This window comes from Protomyctophum parallelum (genome assembly GCF_964188405.1).
Source record: "Protomyctophum parallelum genome assembly, chromosome: 7".
In the NCBI taxonomy this organism is placed as follows: Eukaryota; Metazoa; Chordata; class Actinopteri; order Myctophiformes; family Myctophidae; genus Protomyctophum; species Protomyctophum parallelum.
The window spans coordinates 9,255,845-9,274,794 of NC_139705.1; the positions used below are offsets into that span (position 1 = coordinate 9,255,845).

General features: G+C 42.8%; 2 protein-coding genes across 2 annotated transcripts in view; one reads left to right on the plus strand and one right to left on the minus strand.

The window, feature by feature from the left end:
* The window catches only part of tshz2 (teashirt zinc finger homeobox 2), a 53,145-nt gene extending 37,858 nt beyond the window's left edge, over nt 1-15,287 (plus strand). The window contains exon 2 of the mRNA XM_083768987.1: nt 11,610-15,287. Coding sequence (XP_083625113.1) covers nt 11,610-14,656 — 3,047 coding nt within the window. The 3' untranslated portion in view covers nt 14,657-15,287. The remainder of the gene's footprint in view (nt 1-11,609) is intronic.
* pink1 (PTEN induced kinase 1) overlaps nt 1-18,950 on the minus strand; it is a 194,675-nt gene that overhangs the window by 66,651 nt on the left and 109,074 nt on the right. The window lies entirely within an intron of this gene.

Consider the following 18,950-nt stretch of genomic DNA (forward strand, 5'->3'; position numbering starts at 1 on the left):
GCTGCTGGCTGTGGGGAAGCTGGAAGAAGAGACTATATGGGACAGGGATGCTGCATCTTTAATTACCATTGATATCAGCATAGAGAAGAGAGAGGGGGGACGGAGGAGCATAGCTGGGGAGGAGAAGGAGGGAGGGAGAGAGAGGCGGGGGGGGGGGGGGGGGGGGGTGAGGGGAGAAGACCCGTGTTCACTTTTTAATTAAGGCTCCGTAGTGTAACTCGTCAATGTACATTATTGGAAGAATGAACGTCAATGCCATTGCTTTTTCTCCCTCTCCTCTATCTCTGTCAATGATTCAAAGACATGATTTATGGTTCGTCTCCGTCTTTCATGGATCATCCATCAAGCGCCGGCTCTGCCGCATGCGCCGCCCGTTGTAAATCATTCTGAAAGCCTGTCACTCATTTCCATTAACCGTTCCTCTGTCGCTCTGGTCTCCGCCTCCCTCAACCTCCTTTCTTTTTTTTTCCTCCTTTTTTTTAACCCCCCCCCCCCCCTTCCACCCCCCACCCCCAGAGCACAACCTACAGCCACGCAACGGCACAGGGTATCAGTTCCATTCCGCTGCCTCGTCCGCCTACCTTCTTTTCAATAAATTAACCACTTTCTCTCCCATGCAATGACTAAAAAGGGGGGGGGGGGAGGCTCCTGCGCGTGTCTGCGGGTCGGCACCAAGCTACACTCCTCCTCCATTACAGTTTGAACGCCATAGAAATTACATGGCCTCCGACTCGCAGGCTAAATGAGGATGTAGTGTAGCCCCAGAGATTATTATTTTTTGTTATTGCCTTGACTTTCCACTGAAAATATTTGAATGGCTGCAATATGTATGACCCCCCCCCCCCCCCTTCCCCGGCCCCCCTCCACACACACACACACTCACCGCTGTTTGTTTTCAATATATTAAACTGGGTGTTGGTGACTTTCAGGTTAATTCGACCCAAAGTTGTTTACATTGCACACCGGTTGCAGGTACATTTTTTTCACTTTCAGAGTTAAATCAACAATCCGGAATGTGCGCTTGTTCCAGCTGGCTAACTAGGTTATTCACATACTGTCATTTTCTGTGTTTCATGCTTTGAAATGTACGTGTAGCCTAATTCTCTTAAACGGTAAACACTTATAGTATAATAAATAAACGGATTATCACTACAGTTAGTCCAACATTAACTGAGCCAGCTGCTGTCACAAAAGTATAGTATTGGTGTTTCTACCAGTAATTGAATTCATGCATGCAGTCTAGTCTTATAGTATTATTTAAGCAGCTCTCATAGAAGTAGTGTTTATGAACAGGAATAATTAAGTGAATGGACAGACTGTCAATCTCTTACAATAGTTTGACACGCTTGCAGTGGGGGGGCCCATGAATTCACTGACTTCTTTCTTCATTCTAATCAACATGGAGATATCAACACAGCAGAATACCCACAAACAGCAGAAAGACTGTTTTGAGGAGGAACTTTCAAGTATTGGATGCCAACACATTTCACTATCTGGGCAGCCATTGTTCTCTGAACGGGCTGTCAAAGTGTCAACGCGCACCATGCAGGCAAATCCAGAAGTTTGCACTTTTCAGAAAACAGCGGGTCCTAATCATTTCTTTTTTGCAGTAGAACGCTTGACAACAAATTTGCCATTAAAACCTGAATCGGAGGGAGCCAGGTGTTTTGAAACATTTCTGTCCTTTCTTATACTGTTTGTCTCGCCGCACAGAGCTGCAGGTTTGGCGGGACTACGCGTCTTGTCCCTTTTAACCCATTCTGACCTGAGATCAGATTCACACAAGGTTTCCGCTGGACACACACTGGTCTGATCAACCCATTCTGACCTGAGATCATATTCTAGAAATGTCAGTCGTTCTTCGATTTTTCAAAAATAGCAGACCTACAAGCTCGTATCGCGCCACTCGGTGGCGCGATATGAGCTTGTAGATCTGCTATTTTTCAATCGCTAAAGCATAACATGATGCCAACACCAAAATGGGTGCCCGTTCAGAATGGGTTGCGCTTGCCATGCTTTGCCTTTGGTCCCAGTAGAAAGTCACAGTAGCCTACCACGCTTCTGCTGCAAATATACTCTGTAGTCTCATTGTATTTAATGAAGGGAAAAAGTGGCAATCTACTATTAATGAACGTGGAATGTGAAGCAAAAAATGCCTCCCTTTGCTGAAAAACCACACAAAACTGCTTGTACAAGGAAAGCTTTGGCTGGAGCCTGTCCAGAACTTAATGAAAGATCCATACAGGGACGAGGGGTGGGAGGGATAGAGTTTGTTGAAATGCAGATTGTTTTAATAGAATACACACAACCCTCTATCCAGCTGCACTATCAGTTTCATCAAGGCTTCATGACCTTGACGGAAGCCTGTTGTTGTTTGGGGAGGGCCGGGCGTTTAGGGTTCATGCAAAGTTTATGATGCCTTGGACTGTATATACACTATATAGTTTATATATACGTATGTCTGCTAATCTCCGGGGGAACACAAAGTGGAACAAGCAGCCCGTGCAATGAGAAGTGAAGGAGACAGACCGTACTGTCCGCTTGCCTCAATGCTCCTATGGTTATGTTGTGAAATAACTATAGCAATATTAAAATGGCGACGTTGTGATGAAGTAAAACGGCCACATTGATCTGACTCTGTGAAATACAACAACAACAAATAAATAAATACCAAATATTTTTTTTAAAGATGACTCTCAAAATAAGAGATGCAGATTTAAATCAGAATTCAAGTGTTGTTTATCTAGTTAAACTATAGTGGCTATGAACGACAGCAGGAGAGACAAGTGTAGGTCATCATACTGTACCCACCACTCGGTGTCCCGTGAAAGCCAGAACAAAGGCCTTATGTGTGCAAGGCAGTGGTCCTTTAAAAGATGGCCCACTTTCTCCCTGCTGCCACGCAAACATTCCTGACTGACATTCAATCAGGGAAATTTGAACCGAAGCAAGATGGTCTTTTATTAGTACCGCCCTGTTTGCTTGACTGGTCAGCTCCAATATGCGCGGCGGGCTTGAGTGGCGTACTGTAAGATGATGGGTTCTCCCTCTGATAAGGGGTGAATGAGGGGTAAACTGCTATTCTGCAGAAAGGAACCATCAGACCTCATCATGTCGCTCCTGGAGAGCCATGTCACTGGGCTCTTCACAAACCAAGTGACAGAGGCAGCAAACGCCGGGGCTGGGCTGCTCCGCTCACCCTCCTGCTGCTCGTGGAAAATACACTCCCTGTGAATGTGCTCCCCCGACTGGAACTTTTCTTGGCCAAGAAGATTATCGCTAATGAAACAAATAACACAATATAGATTTTGGCTGCAAGGTTAATGTCTGTTATTTATTTTACATGCTTGCTTACTATGCTTGCCAAATGATGTCTTATTTGGCATTGCTACTTGGTAAAAAAGAAAGTATGAATAGAAGCTAGTCATGTGTATTCGTCATGCAGTATATTTCTCATTTATTAGACACTTACTGGCAACATACTGTAACAATAGTACTGTATGTTATATTAAGTGGACGGAAACCCCTTTTGGTGTTTTAACTAAGCATTATGTTATACTTTAGCTATTGAAAAATAGCAGATCTACAAGCTCATAGCGCGCCACCGAGTGGCGCGCTACGAGCTTGTAGGTCTGCTATTTTTGGAAAATCGTAAAAATGCGGCACAAATATTTGAATATTATGTTCCTTCAGAGCGAACGCCTAAATGGGTTAAAAACTGCTAATTTCATTTGTATCCTTGTTCTTTCATCTGTAGTAGTAGAATAAATATCCTTTAGTGTTGTGTTTGTGTTGCTATAGCATGCTAAAAATGTGTTGGGGGCAGAGAGTATGTCTACCTTCCCCCGCTAGGGGAGGCCCTCTGGGGAGACGCAGTGCCAGGGCGACTGCATGCAGGGCTGTGGCACACGGACGGCCATGGTGGCTCTGGCATCTTCAAAGTGATGACTTAGGTGCTGGAGTGCAGATTGCAATGCTCTCCCACCGCTCACTTCCAATTAGGCAGCGAGCCGAGTGATGCGTCTCGGAGCAGAAGCTTCTAGCAGGCATCAGAAAAAGAGCAGTGTTTGGCTCGCGCTGACATCACAAAGGAAAAGGGACTCCGAGTCCTGGCCGCTCGCAGGCAACCACGACCTGATGTGGCTATATGTGAGAATCATGATTACTGTCCACACACACACACAGCAGACTAGGACACTAGACTTCTGGAAATCCCCCTCGCTATGGTCTTATGACAAAAAGAAATAATACCATATCTCAGAATAAATACCAGCCGGAGGTTGTGGCATCATGGTGGTTTTACACTGTAAGACAACCATGGGCTATTTGTTGTGTTTATTAGGATGTTCGACTGCATGTGCACTCTAAAAGTTTGCCCGGTTTTTATTTAACAGAACGCCGGTTGTGAAAACAGCTTTGATTAATTGCCATAATTATTGTGATGATTTTTGCCCAAATGAACAGCCAGATGGCAGGATATGGTGTCATATCTGCGATCCTATCGTATTAATCTGGCTCTCTGGGTCCATCTGAGCACATCCTGCCATTTTGCTCCGTTCTCAATCTGTCTCCGAGTTGCCTGCATGTGAGATGTGCAGGCTATATTTGATTATATTGGACTATTCAATATTTAATTTGAGGCTGTACGAAAGCAAGACATTTATCTGCATGAATAGCTTGTGTTTAGTGAAGTACGTAATGCGCTTTAAGTAACATCCCCTTCATGCATACGAAAATTAACACTAATCTTTCTGTCTCATGGTTTTGTTGTATAACCCTGAGAGAAATCAAGCAAAACCACTTTGTGGCATTTGAGCGTTTATGTTTTTATGCAACATTCAAGCAATGGATTTATTCTGTTGCTTTTGGCCATAACGTATAACACAGTACTTATAATCAGAACATATATTCTAAATTGCATCATTTTAGAGTGAGCTGTTTTGTCAGTCACATTACGTACTAAGTCAGTTAAGAGCATTATTGGAGTCATTTAACTCATAAGTCTAAATGTCGAAACAAAATAAGGGGTCAGATGGAAGTGAAAGCACTCCACTCACACTCCTACTTAAAAAGAAAATCTCATTCTGTGATATCAATTAACCCCGAGACGCATTTCATCAAAGGCAGCAGCAGCTTGAATCCAACGATTCTCTCTTCATTCTGCAGACATTATTGTCCTTGGGCTTTTAGGGATAGTGTGTGTGTAACCTGACAGGGAACAATGAAGTGAGGTGTTTACAGATCTTTACAGAACGCTGCAGGGGCTCTGAATTAGTGCTTTACTCCATTCCTCATGTGATCCAGTTAAGAATTAACTTAAGGATATGTCATACTGTCCTCGGAATGTGTGACAGCATATCACAGAGATCTTGACGTGCGATGCTCAGCACCTGACATAGTCAAATATTAAACCGCATGGCATGTGTGTGTGTCTCCTTCGACGAAGACATGCCAAAGCTGTCAAATTGTGGCAACTAATTCTTCTGCACACGTTGTGTGACAAGTATGACACTTTCGTAGTATAGTTTACACCTTTGTTTTAAATCCTAATGTGGTTTGCTGATGAAGTTACCAAGTATTCTGAAACTACTACATGTAGCTGCTAGTTAAGCAACAAGATGATCAGCTTTGCTTAGAAATCAGTTTGTATCGACAAGCTACAGCTACACCATCATCTTACAATGTATAAAGTGGATTATAATGTAACAGAAAATGTGGCCAAACAGACCAGACTGAGACACTTATCCCAGACATGATGTGTTAACGTGTGTGCTTGCTTGTCTGTCTGTCTGTCTGTCTGTCTGTCTGTCTGTCTGTCTGTCTGTCTGTCTGTCTGTCTGTGTGTCTCTCTCTCTCTCTCTCTCGTTTCTCTTTTTTTTCTTCACGTGGCATAAATCCGGGAGATGAAAATGTCATAGAGCAGGTTCATTTTGCAAAGAGGTTTTGATTGCCATGTGCGTGTAATTGATTGTTCCAAGGACAGGGGGAAATCTAGAAATGTCATAACAGTCCTGCTTAGGTCGGTCCCACCGCCGAGGCAATCAATGGGAAGTAAAAAGAGATATTGATTTGCGAGCAGCAAAAACTGTAGCTTGAGACAAGCAGAGCGCGCCGGGGAAAGTGGCACAGACGTGCAGACCTGTCACTGGCACCTATGAATTACCCAATCTCCTCTGAAGATAGTGTTACCTCTGATGCTCACAAAGTCCTGCACTGGGGTATATGCAGCTGTCCATTAGCTAAACCCCTCAGGCTGCTAACTCACTTTGGCTTTGTCAGATTAATGAAGGAAATGTTGACCTTCCGAGGGATAAATGTTGATGTTCTCACCGTTACAAAAAGTTTCTGCCATGTTAGTACTGGAAACACAATGCCCTTTTAGGGGCCGGCACAGACACTTCAAAACATGATTGGCGTGTTTTGAGTAGTGTCAGTTACATAAAGGGGAATGTGGAGTGTATTTTATGCACATACATAATGCCGAAAGATGACATTTGAGTCTGTATGTATACTGTACTGTACCGTATGTATCATCAAGGAGGCCATATATTGTCATCGTCGTAGTTGTAATAGGATTCCAACCTCCTCAATTTCCTACTCGGTTAGTTTGGGCTCTCGACGTGAAGGGAGGGGGAAAAAGCGCTTGGCAACAGAAATAGAACCACTGCTTCTGGAAACCCAGGCCTTCCAATGCCAGGAGTCTGTTCTAACGGATTAATGTTATAAACACTTCAAGTGCCTGATTTATGATGGACACCCCAGGTTTTTTTACCTTTTGCATATGCGTGGCTGAAGATATAAATTTGTAGTGACACAGATTGGAGGCTTTACAGCAGTTTATGACATGCTAAATCTCAGGCCTGGTGAGCCGGGACCCTTGTTTTGTACGGCTGTATTTTGGCTGGCTGTTGCAGTACTGTACCTCCACTGGAGTTTGAAGACACAACTTATGTAGCAGACAGACAGTTACTTTTTTTTTTCTTCCTGTAGTTCACGAATGAAGGTTCACATGCAAATAGGCCACATACTGTACAGTGGCTACTGGCTACCTATAGCTATATCCCATGTGTTGTTGTACTTCCAATATTTTGTCTGGTGTAATTGTTACTTCCAACAGAGTGGCAATGTACTTAACCGATTGAACCCTAGTGTCCTTGTCCCGAACATTTGATATAAAATATCAAGCATCTACAAGCTCACAACATGTTGTATACGCAACGCATTGTGAGCTTGTAGATTTGCTACTGTAATCGTCCAAGAGATTTGGTGAAGAGGGAAATACTAGCAGACCTACAGTAGTATAGAATATGGATTCCTGGGGATGTTGCGTATCATCGCCGTCGGGCAGAGACCTCATATCACCATATTTCAACTTTTTTAGTTTTTCATAAATTAATGTGTGTCACACAAAAGTAGCACAAATGGGTCCCTCTTGTCCTTGCTCACAACTTTATGAGCATTCATTTTTGAGTGGTGCTAGCCACTCCGGACAGGACTATAGACAGCAATGTGTGTCCATACAGTATGTACTGTACAGTATGTCCATCCTGTGTCCGTCCGACTGAGAACGGAAATAGCGTTTAACCAAGTGTCACTGTTGTGCAGCTTACCACGCACGCACGCACGCACGCACGCACGCACGCACACACACACACACACACACACACAGGCCAGGGAGGAGAGCTAGTACAGTACAGTACAGTACAGTACAGTACAGTACCATTACGTTCAGACGGGTCTGATTTTTCTTTGTCTCATGGTTGTTTTTTCACTATGTTGCATATTGTTCTACAGCATGATGAGTATGTCTAAAGGTGAACCACAATGGAAACAAGCTACGGCTTTTTTTTGTGTATAAATCCACTTCCAGCCAATAAAGTATTCTATCTACAAGCTCACAACACGTTGCATCGTGCCACGTTGTGAGTTTAGATTGGCTATTATTGCTATTTACAGGAAAAACTAGCCCAAAGTCTCTTATAATAAGCAGACTTGGCAACACTGGCTGTAGGCTGATCGAGGGCTGGTGAGCACAGTTACAAATGATGTGAGAGTAGGAGTTAGACACGCGGGTATCTTGGAGTGATCCCTGCCATAAGGTTAATTGGTGCCTCTGGATTTCTGTTACCCTGGGCATCTGATATAGAGTCGTATAGTACAATGGGGCAATGGGGCATGCAGCCAGACAGTTATCTCTGTCAATTCCATCCTCAAAAAGTAGGATAAGACAAAAATGTGCGTGTACATTTTTAACGTGAGCTGTCCGAAGTCAACAGGATAACAATGTTGACCTATTCACTTTTCTTTCATCATTTTGTTAGGGTTTTTCTTTTTCTTCTTGAATTCATTCAAAGATGATATGAATATCCTTTTTCAGTGATGGAACATATCCTGTAGTAGGGGATAGGGTGATGGGCGATGATGTAAACAAAAGTACGGTATTAACCATGGCCATCAAACCATCACTGGTCTGGGAAAGTGCTTATTCTCCCATAGTTTTAGATCCTGGCTAACCAATCCTTCAAGTCCCACTGAAGACTTTAACCCATTTTGGACTGAGGTCGATTAAAAAAAAGGCTTCTAAATCCCCCCAAAAATCTGAAAAAACCTATGTTTCTATGTCAGTGGTGCTCAACCTTTTTCATGTCAAGGACCACCAGAATGATCTCTATTGGGCCACGGAACCCCCATCTCAAAAGATGTTGTTCCAGGGACCCCCCCCCCCAGAAGCAAATATTTTAGTTAAAAATGTTCGCTCTGAAATATATATTCAATGATTTGCGCCACATTTGAACGATTAAAAAAAAAGACCAGACCTACAAGCTCGTAGCGCGCCACTCGGTCGCGCTATGAGCTTGTAGATCTGCTATTTTTCAATAGCTAAAGTAGAACAGAATGCTTACAACACCAAAAGGGGTTCCCGCCCGAAATGGATTAAGAAGTGGAAGACATCAAGTGGAAGCTTGTCAGAACCAATGGCACTCTACTTTCCTCTGTGAAAACTATATATATAAGATGATAAATAAAACATTCCTCTGTACTCTGTACAACTCTCCCTCTCAGCATCAGACGCGTTTCTGAGGCCATCACTTTTCTCAGACGGCCATTATTGAAGCGTCTCTCTCTCTTACGGTAGATCAGGGTCACGGCACATGGGGGATCTTGGCTATATATATTATGCTGTATGTGTGGCCTCTTGTTAACGGGCCCCATCCTTCCATGTTTGTTTTGAAATGTCCGAATCCCATCTCCCATCTCCATCCATTAGTTGGCAAGTAGTTCACCTCCAGGGTTTCTCTGAAGGCACTTGTGAAATATTGATATATATATATATATATAAAAAAAGAAGGAAAATCAGAATGCGAAGATAAGGGAGACGACATTCTAGGACTGCCCAATGTGGAGCTCTTGAGTGCTCATCTTCAGCCTTCCCCCTCATCAAAAGGGAAATATTAACCATACATGTTGTAAGTGCCTGGACAGGCCTGTTATGTCCTATTCATATTTAACTTGGGGCACAGCCTGCCACGTCTCTCCCAAAATGCACATTTTCCCAACATGACTACGAGGTGGAAAGTACAGCTCAGATGTGTGACAAAACTGACAAACTGCATTTATTGCAGGATATCTTCAAAAGGATATGCAAATAGTGTTGTGATATTGTCAACGCAGGTTTTTTTTTGGAAGGATGGAAGATTTGAAAGAATTTGAAATCAATAGTATTTGACAGGAAGGACTTTTTTATATAGCTGTGCTGATGTTATCGTGAGTAAATCTCGCAGCTACACGAAAACAGACCTATATTCTGAATCTGAGGTTCTGCTAATTGGATGATGGTAAATATGTCAATTAGAAATACTGTTGTTTAATTATTGCTTAATTGAAGCGATAACATTTGTGCTCCATGAGTTGGGAGAATGAGCAGGTGAATAATGAAAGACGTAATTGCTGTTTATGAGGCTGTCAAGGAGAATATAATGATGTGACAGATTGCTGGTAATCTCTTGAATTCTTTTGCGTGATTGTGTTAAAACTGATCATTAAATCAGTCTTTTCCACCGCTATTGTCACCATTTCCATCATCACCACTATCATCACCATTATTCCAATTAAAATATTTGTATTCCTCTTAACCCATTTTGGGAGGGAACCCCTTTTGGTGTTCATATATATGAACTTGTAGGTCTGCTATTTTTGTAAAATCGTGAAAATGTGGCGCAACTCTTTGAATATATATTCTTTCAGTGCGAACGTTTTTAACTCAAATATTTTCTTCTCCCTGGAACAACATATTTTCAGATGGGGGTTGGTGGCCAAATACATATACTTTTTGGGGTTCTTGACATGAAATATTGAGAACCACTGATATAGAAACATGAGGTTTTTCAGGGGGAAAAAAACATTTAAAAAAAACATTTTATAAATGTAGACGTCGTCAGGCCTAAATGGGTTAACACAATCTATTTATGTGTGCTAAATGACTAAATATAGAGACCCTTTCATAAAGACCAAAATGTGTGCTTGTTTTTAGTGCTGATATAGGCCAATTGTAAACCAATACCCTCGTCCTCTTCAGTCAGTGATATTAAGTTATTGACAGCAGATTTGTGGGATATGATCTCTCTGCATGTGTGGGTGTATGTGTGTATGTGACTATGTGCGTGCCTGCCTGTGTGAGTGCATGTGCGCGTGCGTGTGTGTGTGTGTGTGTGTGTGTGTGTGTGTGTGTGTGTGTGTGTGTGTATATTCCATTGCCCTATTGTGTAAAATAGAGTGGCTTCAAGTTGATATAGAAAAATATCAAGATATAGCCCCAAAAGGGAAGGATTAAATTTTTGTTGCATTTTTTAGAGACAACCATAATCACTGTGGAATAGGTCATTTGCAGGAACACTTAGCCTGCCCTGAGTTAATCAATTGCCTTTTGTCACTCAGTGGCCAACGATTGTTGTAAACGGCTCAACATCAGGCTAGGAAAACCTTTGACACAGCTCTAAGTCAATGGCCTGTCGTGAATCACATGGAGCTGTTACAGCAGACTGTTAGTGCAGTGCAGTGCAGTGCAGTGCAGTGCAGTGCAGTGCAGTGCAGTGCAGTGCAGTGCGTGCACGCATCATGTGCATGCCTGCGTGATTGTGTGCCTCACTATTAGCCATACCGGTATATATATCATGGAAATAACATATATCCCAGTCAGATATACTGTAAATATTTTGTACCATTATTATGTTCCATAATAGAAAAATAAATTGAATTTAATCACAGCCATATTGTGTACTCACAAAAATATAATTATATAAATACATGTTTATTAAATTTAGACCTGAGTTAAAAAAAACATTCACTTTGAAAGAATATATATTAAAAGATTTGCGCCACATTTTAACCATTTAAAAGAAATGGCAGACCTACAAGCTCGTAGCGCGCCACCGAGTGGCGCGCTATGAGCTTGTAGATCTGCTATTTTTCAATAGATAAATTATAACACCAAAAGGGGTTCCCGCCTAAAATGGGTTAAATAGTCACTGTACTACGTTGAGACCCAATATTTACCTTATTCATTAAATGTAAAATGATGTATTTTAAGACTTTGTTTCCCTCTTTTGCAGTGTACGCGCCTGACGATGACACCGCTCACGACGGCTCCATTGTGGAGGGAGAGGACGAGAACATGGACGACACGCAGACCGAGGAGGAGTGCTCCGAGAAGACCAGCCCGAAGGTCTCCGAGGACAAAGACGCGGCGGACAACAAGAGCACCAACAGCTATAGCGAGCAGAACTCTCCCGCGAGTGTCGTGTCCAATCAAGAGGCGGAGCTGGAGTCGCGTCTCAGCAACGGCAGTGACCGCCTGTCGGACTTCAAAACCTCCCCCCCGCTGAGCGAGAGGCTAAAGGAGGAGGAGAGCTGCGGCTCCAGACAACACAAGGAGGACGTGAAGGGCAGCCTGGAGAAGATGAGGGCCGTCTATGCAAACTTTCTCTCCGACTCCTACTGGACGGGCATCGGGATGGACCTGAAAATGGGCAAGCGCGCCAGCAAGGCCAACTGCGACAGCACCAACGGAGGCGCCAAGAACGAGTTCGACTGGCACCAGGACGCGCTCTCCAAGACCCTGCAGCAGACCCTCGACCCGAAGCCCATGTCTAAGCCCAACCTGTTCAGCTCCGTCCACCTCTACCGGCAGAGCAGCAAGGCCTGCGGCTCGGTGTTCACCGGCGCCAGCCGCTTCCGCTGCAAGGACTGCAGCGCGGCGTACGACACTCTGGTGGAGCTGACGGTCCACATGAGCAGGAGTGGCCACTACAAGGACAACAACCACGGCGGCAGCAAGCAGAACAACTCCTCGTCGTCGTCCTCCAAGTCGCGCAAGCGGAATCACGACTCCGAGGGGAAGGAGGACGCGCAGAAGGTTTTGAAGTGCATGTTCTGTGGCCATTCGTTTGACTCGCTGCAGGACCTGAGCGTCCACATGATTAAAACCAAGCATTACCAAAAAGTGCCTTTGAAAGAACCCATCCCGGTACTCACGCCAAAATTATTTCCACCAGCAAAGAAGCGGGCTTTTGAGGCCGCACGCCCCTGCTCCCCGGATTCCACCACTGGCTTCAGTGAGGCACAACGGGCCGCCCTTTCAAACGCCAACAATAACCGCTATGGCTACCAAAATGGGGCGAGTTACACCTGGCAGTTTGAGACGTGCAAGTCTCAGATTCTGAAATGCATGGAGTGCGGGAGCTCACACGACACCCTTCAACAGCTCACCACGCATATGATGGTCACTGGACACTTCATTAAAGTCACCAACTCAGCCTCCAAGAAGGGCAAACAGTTAGCCCTCGATCCCTTGGCCATAGAGAAAATGCAGGTGTTAGCGGAGCCGGCCGCCAATGACACTGAGGGAGAAAAGGTGTCTCCGAAAACTACTTCCCCCAGGGACGGCGAGAAGGACAGCCAGGGGGAAGGCACGTCTGACAAAATGGAAGAAGCTGAATTTAAAGACGACAAGCAAGAGGGCGGTGAGCAAAAGGCGGCCAATGGGGCTTTTAAATATCCTTATCTCCGCGAGGAGGATCTTGAACAGGGCTCCGGCGGAGGAGGGGACATCCTCAAGTCTTTAGCCAACACAGTAGCCTCTGCCATTAACAAAGCTCAAACAGGGACGCCGAGCTGGAGTGCCTACCCCAGCATCCATGCTGCATATCAACTCTCTGGGCTCATCAAAAGCCACCCCCTTTCAGCGTCTCCCCCTATTCCATTAAAGCAGACGTTCAACCACAAGCTGAGGCCGATCGCCCCAAAGGAGAAATCTTACCACGGTGCCGTGGGAGTTGAAAGTCCCCCGGGACAGCATCAAGCCGTGGACATCAAAAAAGAAAAGGTTGGCATTAGCGATGGTAAAGAAAGTCAGCACATTAAGTTTGATATGGCGGAGAACGATGACAGCGATTGTCAGGACGACTCCTCTTCCTCTTCAAAGCTCGATGCCGACTGTGTGAATGAAGGGAGTGAAGCGATCAAAGGGAAGTCGAGCCCAGATTTCTCTGACAGAGGCAAGACGCCGAGCCCCACTGGCAGCAATGGACGCAGTGCTTCTTCAGAGCTCCTCGGTGACACTTCAGATATTCTCGGCATAAACCCTCTCAGCGCGCTGCAGTCGGTTCTGAACAATCACCTGGGCAAAGCAAACAAGCCCAACAATTCAAGAGCCGATAAACTATCGGCTCGCACCAAGTCTATTTTTACAGAAATCAGCCGCAGCAATGACAAAGCCGCTCTGATGCTCGGAAGTCCTGTTAGAAATAGACCTAACAATGCCTTCTTGTTTGTTAGCGATGACCAGCCGATAGATCTGACAAAATCTAAGCATGGCAAGCCAAGTTCCTCGCTGCTCCAGCCCTCTGCCCCGATGCCACAGAAATATGCTCTTTCTGACATCGCTGATATGGTCAAAGTTCTTCCTAAGGCCACCACACCAAAAGCTTCCATGCCAGCAAGGATCCCCACCATGAAACTGGAACCCGATGTCAGGTGCTTCGAGGATGTGTCAGCTGAGGTCTATTCCGTCCACAAACGCAAAGGCAGACAGTCCAACTGGAATCCTCGCCATCTTCTCATCCTCCAAGCGCAGTTCGCTTCCAGCCTCTTTCAGACGTCTGAGGGGAAATATTTACTCGCAGATCTCGGCCCTCAGGAACGCATGCACATCTCCAAATTCACTGGACTGTCTATGACAACCATAAGCCATTGGTTAGCAAATGTAAAATACCAGTTACGGAAAACCGGAGGGACAAAATTCCTCAAGAGCATGGATACGGGCCACCCGATCTTCTACTGTAATGACTGTGCATCCCAGTTCAGGTCGCCTCCCATGTTCATTTCCCACCTGGAATCCCATCTTGGGTTCCAAATCAAAGACATGTGCAAAATGCCAGTAGAGCACCTCACAAAGCTGGAGGAGCCAGAACTGTCAAAGGCCCTCAGTGTCAGGGCCACGGAGGCCCTGGTCACAGACGAGGACGTTGGCTCAAAGTTCAGATGTAAACTCTGTTGTCGGACATTTGCCAGTAACCATGCAGTCAAACTACACTTGAGTAAAACTCACAGCAAATCCCCCGACAACCATTCACAATATGTGGAAATGGACAGGGAGTAGAGCTCTTAATAATACTGTCACATTTTGTTTTGTTTTTTTTGATACACGGGTCAGATATTTCACCTTTCTTTTCCCTTCCAAGTAGCATTGTATAGTATGCATCTTTTAAGTACCACAAGGACACACTGGTTAGAAATTGTATAAGGAAACCGTAAAAAGATATCTTTGCACCCTTTGCTCAATTGCATCACCACCAGTAATGAAACGTATTACTGCTTGAAGAAACATAATTGCTGATGTTTGCATGCAAATAGCTCTGGCTATGACTACTATTTATTTGTATGATATGTCAAGTTTCAATTGTATTTCAAAGACCAAGTAATGACTTAATTGTACTTTACAACTTCTGTGACACCTGCATAAATGTGCAGCTGTTAAAACAGGTAGCCAGACACATAACACACATACTGAACTGTACAGTGTATTGCTATGTAAAGATGTGTTGTGTTGCAATGATAGAACAGAGAAAAGCACTTTAATAAATGTTTAATCACCAGTTTAGACTCGGATTCTGTATATGACTAAAACAAAAAATTAGATTAGTTTGGAAACAAGAATATTTCACATGTAAATATATTTTACGGGAAGAAAACAGTGTGTTTCATGTAAAAGAATAACAGCAAGACATGGTACCTGCACCTTTTTTACCTATTCAAATAAAGAGTTAACATTTGATAACAGCTTGTATTCTTTTAGTTTTTCAAGTATTAAATATTCTTTTTAGCAAGGTTAGCTGTGGGTTTGTGTGTGTGTGTGTGTGTGTGCGTGCGTGCGTGCGTGCGTGCGTGCATGCGTGCGTGTGCGCGTGTGTATCAATTAAATTAGAATTAGTGTATGGTTCTACCTTATTATGAAAATAAGATATCCCTGGACAGATACACTTATATAACTCACTTAAAGTGACACAACCAAAATATCCAATTTTGTAAGGTTAGTACGATTTAAAATAAATCATATCTTTTGTTGTTTTTTCACACTGCCCACATCATAGACACACTAAACCAATTCTTAAGATGATTTCATCGTATCCACTGTGTTGCACCTACAGATATTTTGTAATAAAGGCACACAAAGCACAACACCGTCATATTGTGCATCCTCTTTCTTACCTTTGGAATTCTAGATCTTTACAGACGGGCTATATTTTCTTATCATATTTTATCGCTTTACCGTGATGCTACTGCTGCATTGTGTTATCATAACAATTAAACATATTTCCTCCATTCCTATTATTTCAAACCTATTAAAAAATAATTGCCTGCTAAATTCATAAACATTTCATGCAATTCATCTCTTTTCAAGCAATCAAGTCTCCAATTACCTCCGCCCATCAGATCTGTTTTATAACAGGGACTGACATTTGATGGCAAATGGGAAAAAGCACATGGGCCACTGTGATGATTTGAATACTGTGACACCGACTTGCCCCCTATTGTTGGAAATGAGCACAGGCAATCACGTTGTTCATCAGATGACTCCTAATGCAGTTAAAGTATTCAGCTATAATTTCTCTCTGCATTTATAATTACTGTCATAGACCACACACCTCAGTGAGCAGATTAAAGCCATAAATTATTTAGTGCCTTTCTTCACCAGTGGCTCTCTGATGTGTCTGTGCAGCCGTTATGGTTTTAGTACAGCGACTTATTCTAAATTGAAGCAAGCAATGGTCTAAGTCTTAAGATATGGCAGAATGGTGCAATATCCTTGGCCGTTTATGTTAAGTAATTGTAATTAAAAGTGATGTCGAACGGTTTTATTGAAAGCATATACAGTATGCTACAGTATATCACTCTAGTGTAATTCAGAATTCAACCATTCTTCCTTCTTTTTCCTCCTCTTCCTTTGAAGTTATGTCCTGTATTAATTACTATTCATAGAGTAAGCTTACAAGTTCATTTTGAAGATTCAGCACAAGGCTATCAAAGGAACAATGCTACATCAGTGAGCACAATCGGCAGAAAGATTTTGTTGTTATTGTTGTTTGTTAGTATGGACAAGGTACAATCTATGAGGTCAATATGAATCATCACATGATCACTAAATCTTTAAACGGTGTAGTAGAAGATGCTGTGGGTCAAACTAGAAAATCAAATGGCAATTTGGTGGCATTGTTCAAACATACACAATCCACTTCAATATTATGATGATCAGTTACACTAACATACATCAGGTAATTAAGCTCTTTTTTCCTCTTTTGCTGATTTATATTCATTCATTTTGGATGTTACATATAATCAACAGTTAATCATACTGTATATCTAACATGTCATGGCTAATTACAGACCACAGTGAGATCCAAACACACACACACACATGCGCACGAGCACGCATGCACACACACACACACACACACACACACACACACACACACACACACACACACACACACACGTCACACACACACACACAGAGAGAGAGAGAGACATGTATTTGAGTGATTTATTGAGTGATTGACTAACCAATTGATTTTATGCACATAAAATAATAACACACACACACACACTACTTCTAACATGTGCATGTACCTATACTACCTACATGCTTATATGACACACAATCATCAGAGGGAAAAATGAGCAGACGTCTATGTTCCATCTCTGTGCACCTGATTGATTGATTGATTGATTGTATGTTTCAAAATTATAGTCAAATGCTGCTGGATGGATGAGAATTTCAATTAAACAGGACAGGATATATGTGGCATAACATATTTTGTCATGACATTTATTTAAAATAAAAAACAAGACTGAATTCCATTTAGTCTAAAATAGGTAAAGAATATTAAAACCGTGTACATTTTCCTTGTTAGAGTCCCTTTATAAAACTGTCCTATTAAATAGCTTAAGCTTTGTTGAAAAATCTAATTATGCACTTAAGTACACTCACATTCGAAATGCAGTGGAAATTGAACATAGCAAAATTGATGCCATGTCATATTTGCAAGTCCTTTGTCAATCTGCCATTAAACATGCTATCAAATGATGATAAGTGTACACTCCTTGCTTGCACTAGCGTGCATCCCCTTGATGTTGATGTGCTGTAATAGGACAAATGTGCATCAGAATTTGCCTGCATGGATACACACAAAACATTTACAATGTGCCTGACTTTGCTTTGTCCTATGGTAGACAAGCCTGTCTACATCATCTGGCCTGTAAACCAGGCAAGCAGAACGAGAGTATTAAGTTATACTTGGTTGTGAGTGGGTGTCGCGCACAGAAAATAGACGATCTACAAGCCGCACAACACGCTGCACTGTGACGCATTGTGAGCTTGCAGACGTGCAATTTGTGGTGCGAGACACACAAGCAAACTAAAGATCGGGCTTAAAAAGCTTCATCACACAGCAGTGACAAAGTAGTTCATGTGCTTATTGAAGGTATTTAGAACTTGTAGCTATAGCATGGCCACAGGCAGCATCCTAAAACAACAACCGTTCTTCCATTTGTCCTTCTCAGAGTCTATACATTACCAAGTCCCTGTGAGAGATAACCCAGATAGAGCATCTGTATCTGCACTACACTATCACAGCTTGTTATAGTCCCTTTGCCTTTGGTTTTACAGAACAGGTGCTAGAGTGTTACAGCCAGGGATGATGTTTTTTTGTAGGCCAACCCGGAAGTTATGGGTTCCTACCACCAGCCCTACTGTGTGAATAAGAGACCTTTAGCATTGTTTCTTGGATAAAGGACACAAAAAGAAGCTAATTTAGCAAACAAAGGCATGATGACATTCACACGTTTTGTACAAGTTAATCTCTACAAATCAAGCACGCTTTTAATGATTTTCGGAAACCACACATGCATTAGACTTAAACATTATGCGTCAATTGACAGTTGAGATCTTAACGCATGCAATTTATGCCATACATACAAATATTTTGCTAAATTGCACTAAAAGCAGCTTAATGGCTCATAATCATGGGGAAACAGTTATCAGAGATAGGCAGTATTTTAATTAGCCTACATGTTTATTATACATTTAGTAATTATTAAGCTGGGACGGAAAGAAAGAGGATACTTTCAAATCAATTATTTTCTTTATTTTAATTTAAATACATAAAATGTACGTTATCATGTCATTCTTAACACATTGTAAACATTCACAGTTTCACACAGGTTAACTGAATAAATAATACACAATATAAGATGTCACTCCTATACTCTCCTTATTTTTCCTCATGCATGAAAGGTAGTTTCACCCATACATGGTCCTCTGACCATTTATGGGTTAAACTATCTTTTATGCACTGGTGTCAGTATCATGGTGTCAGTGTCCTAGTGTCAGTATC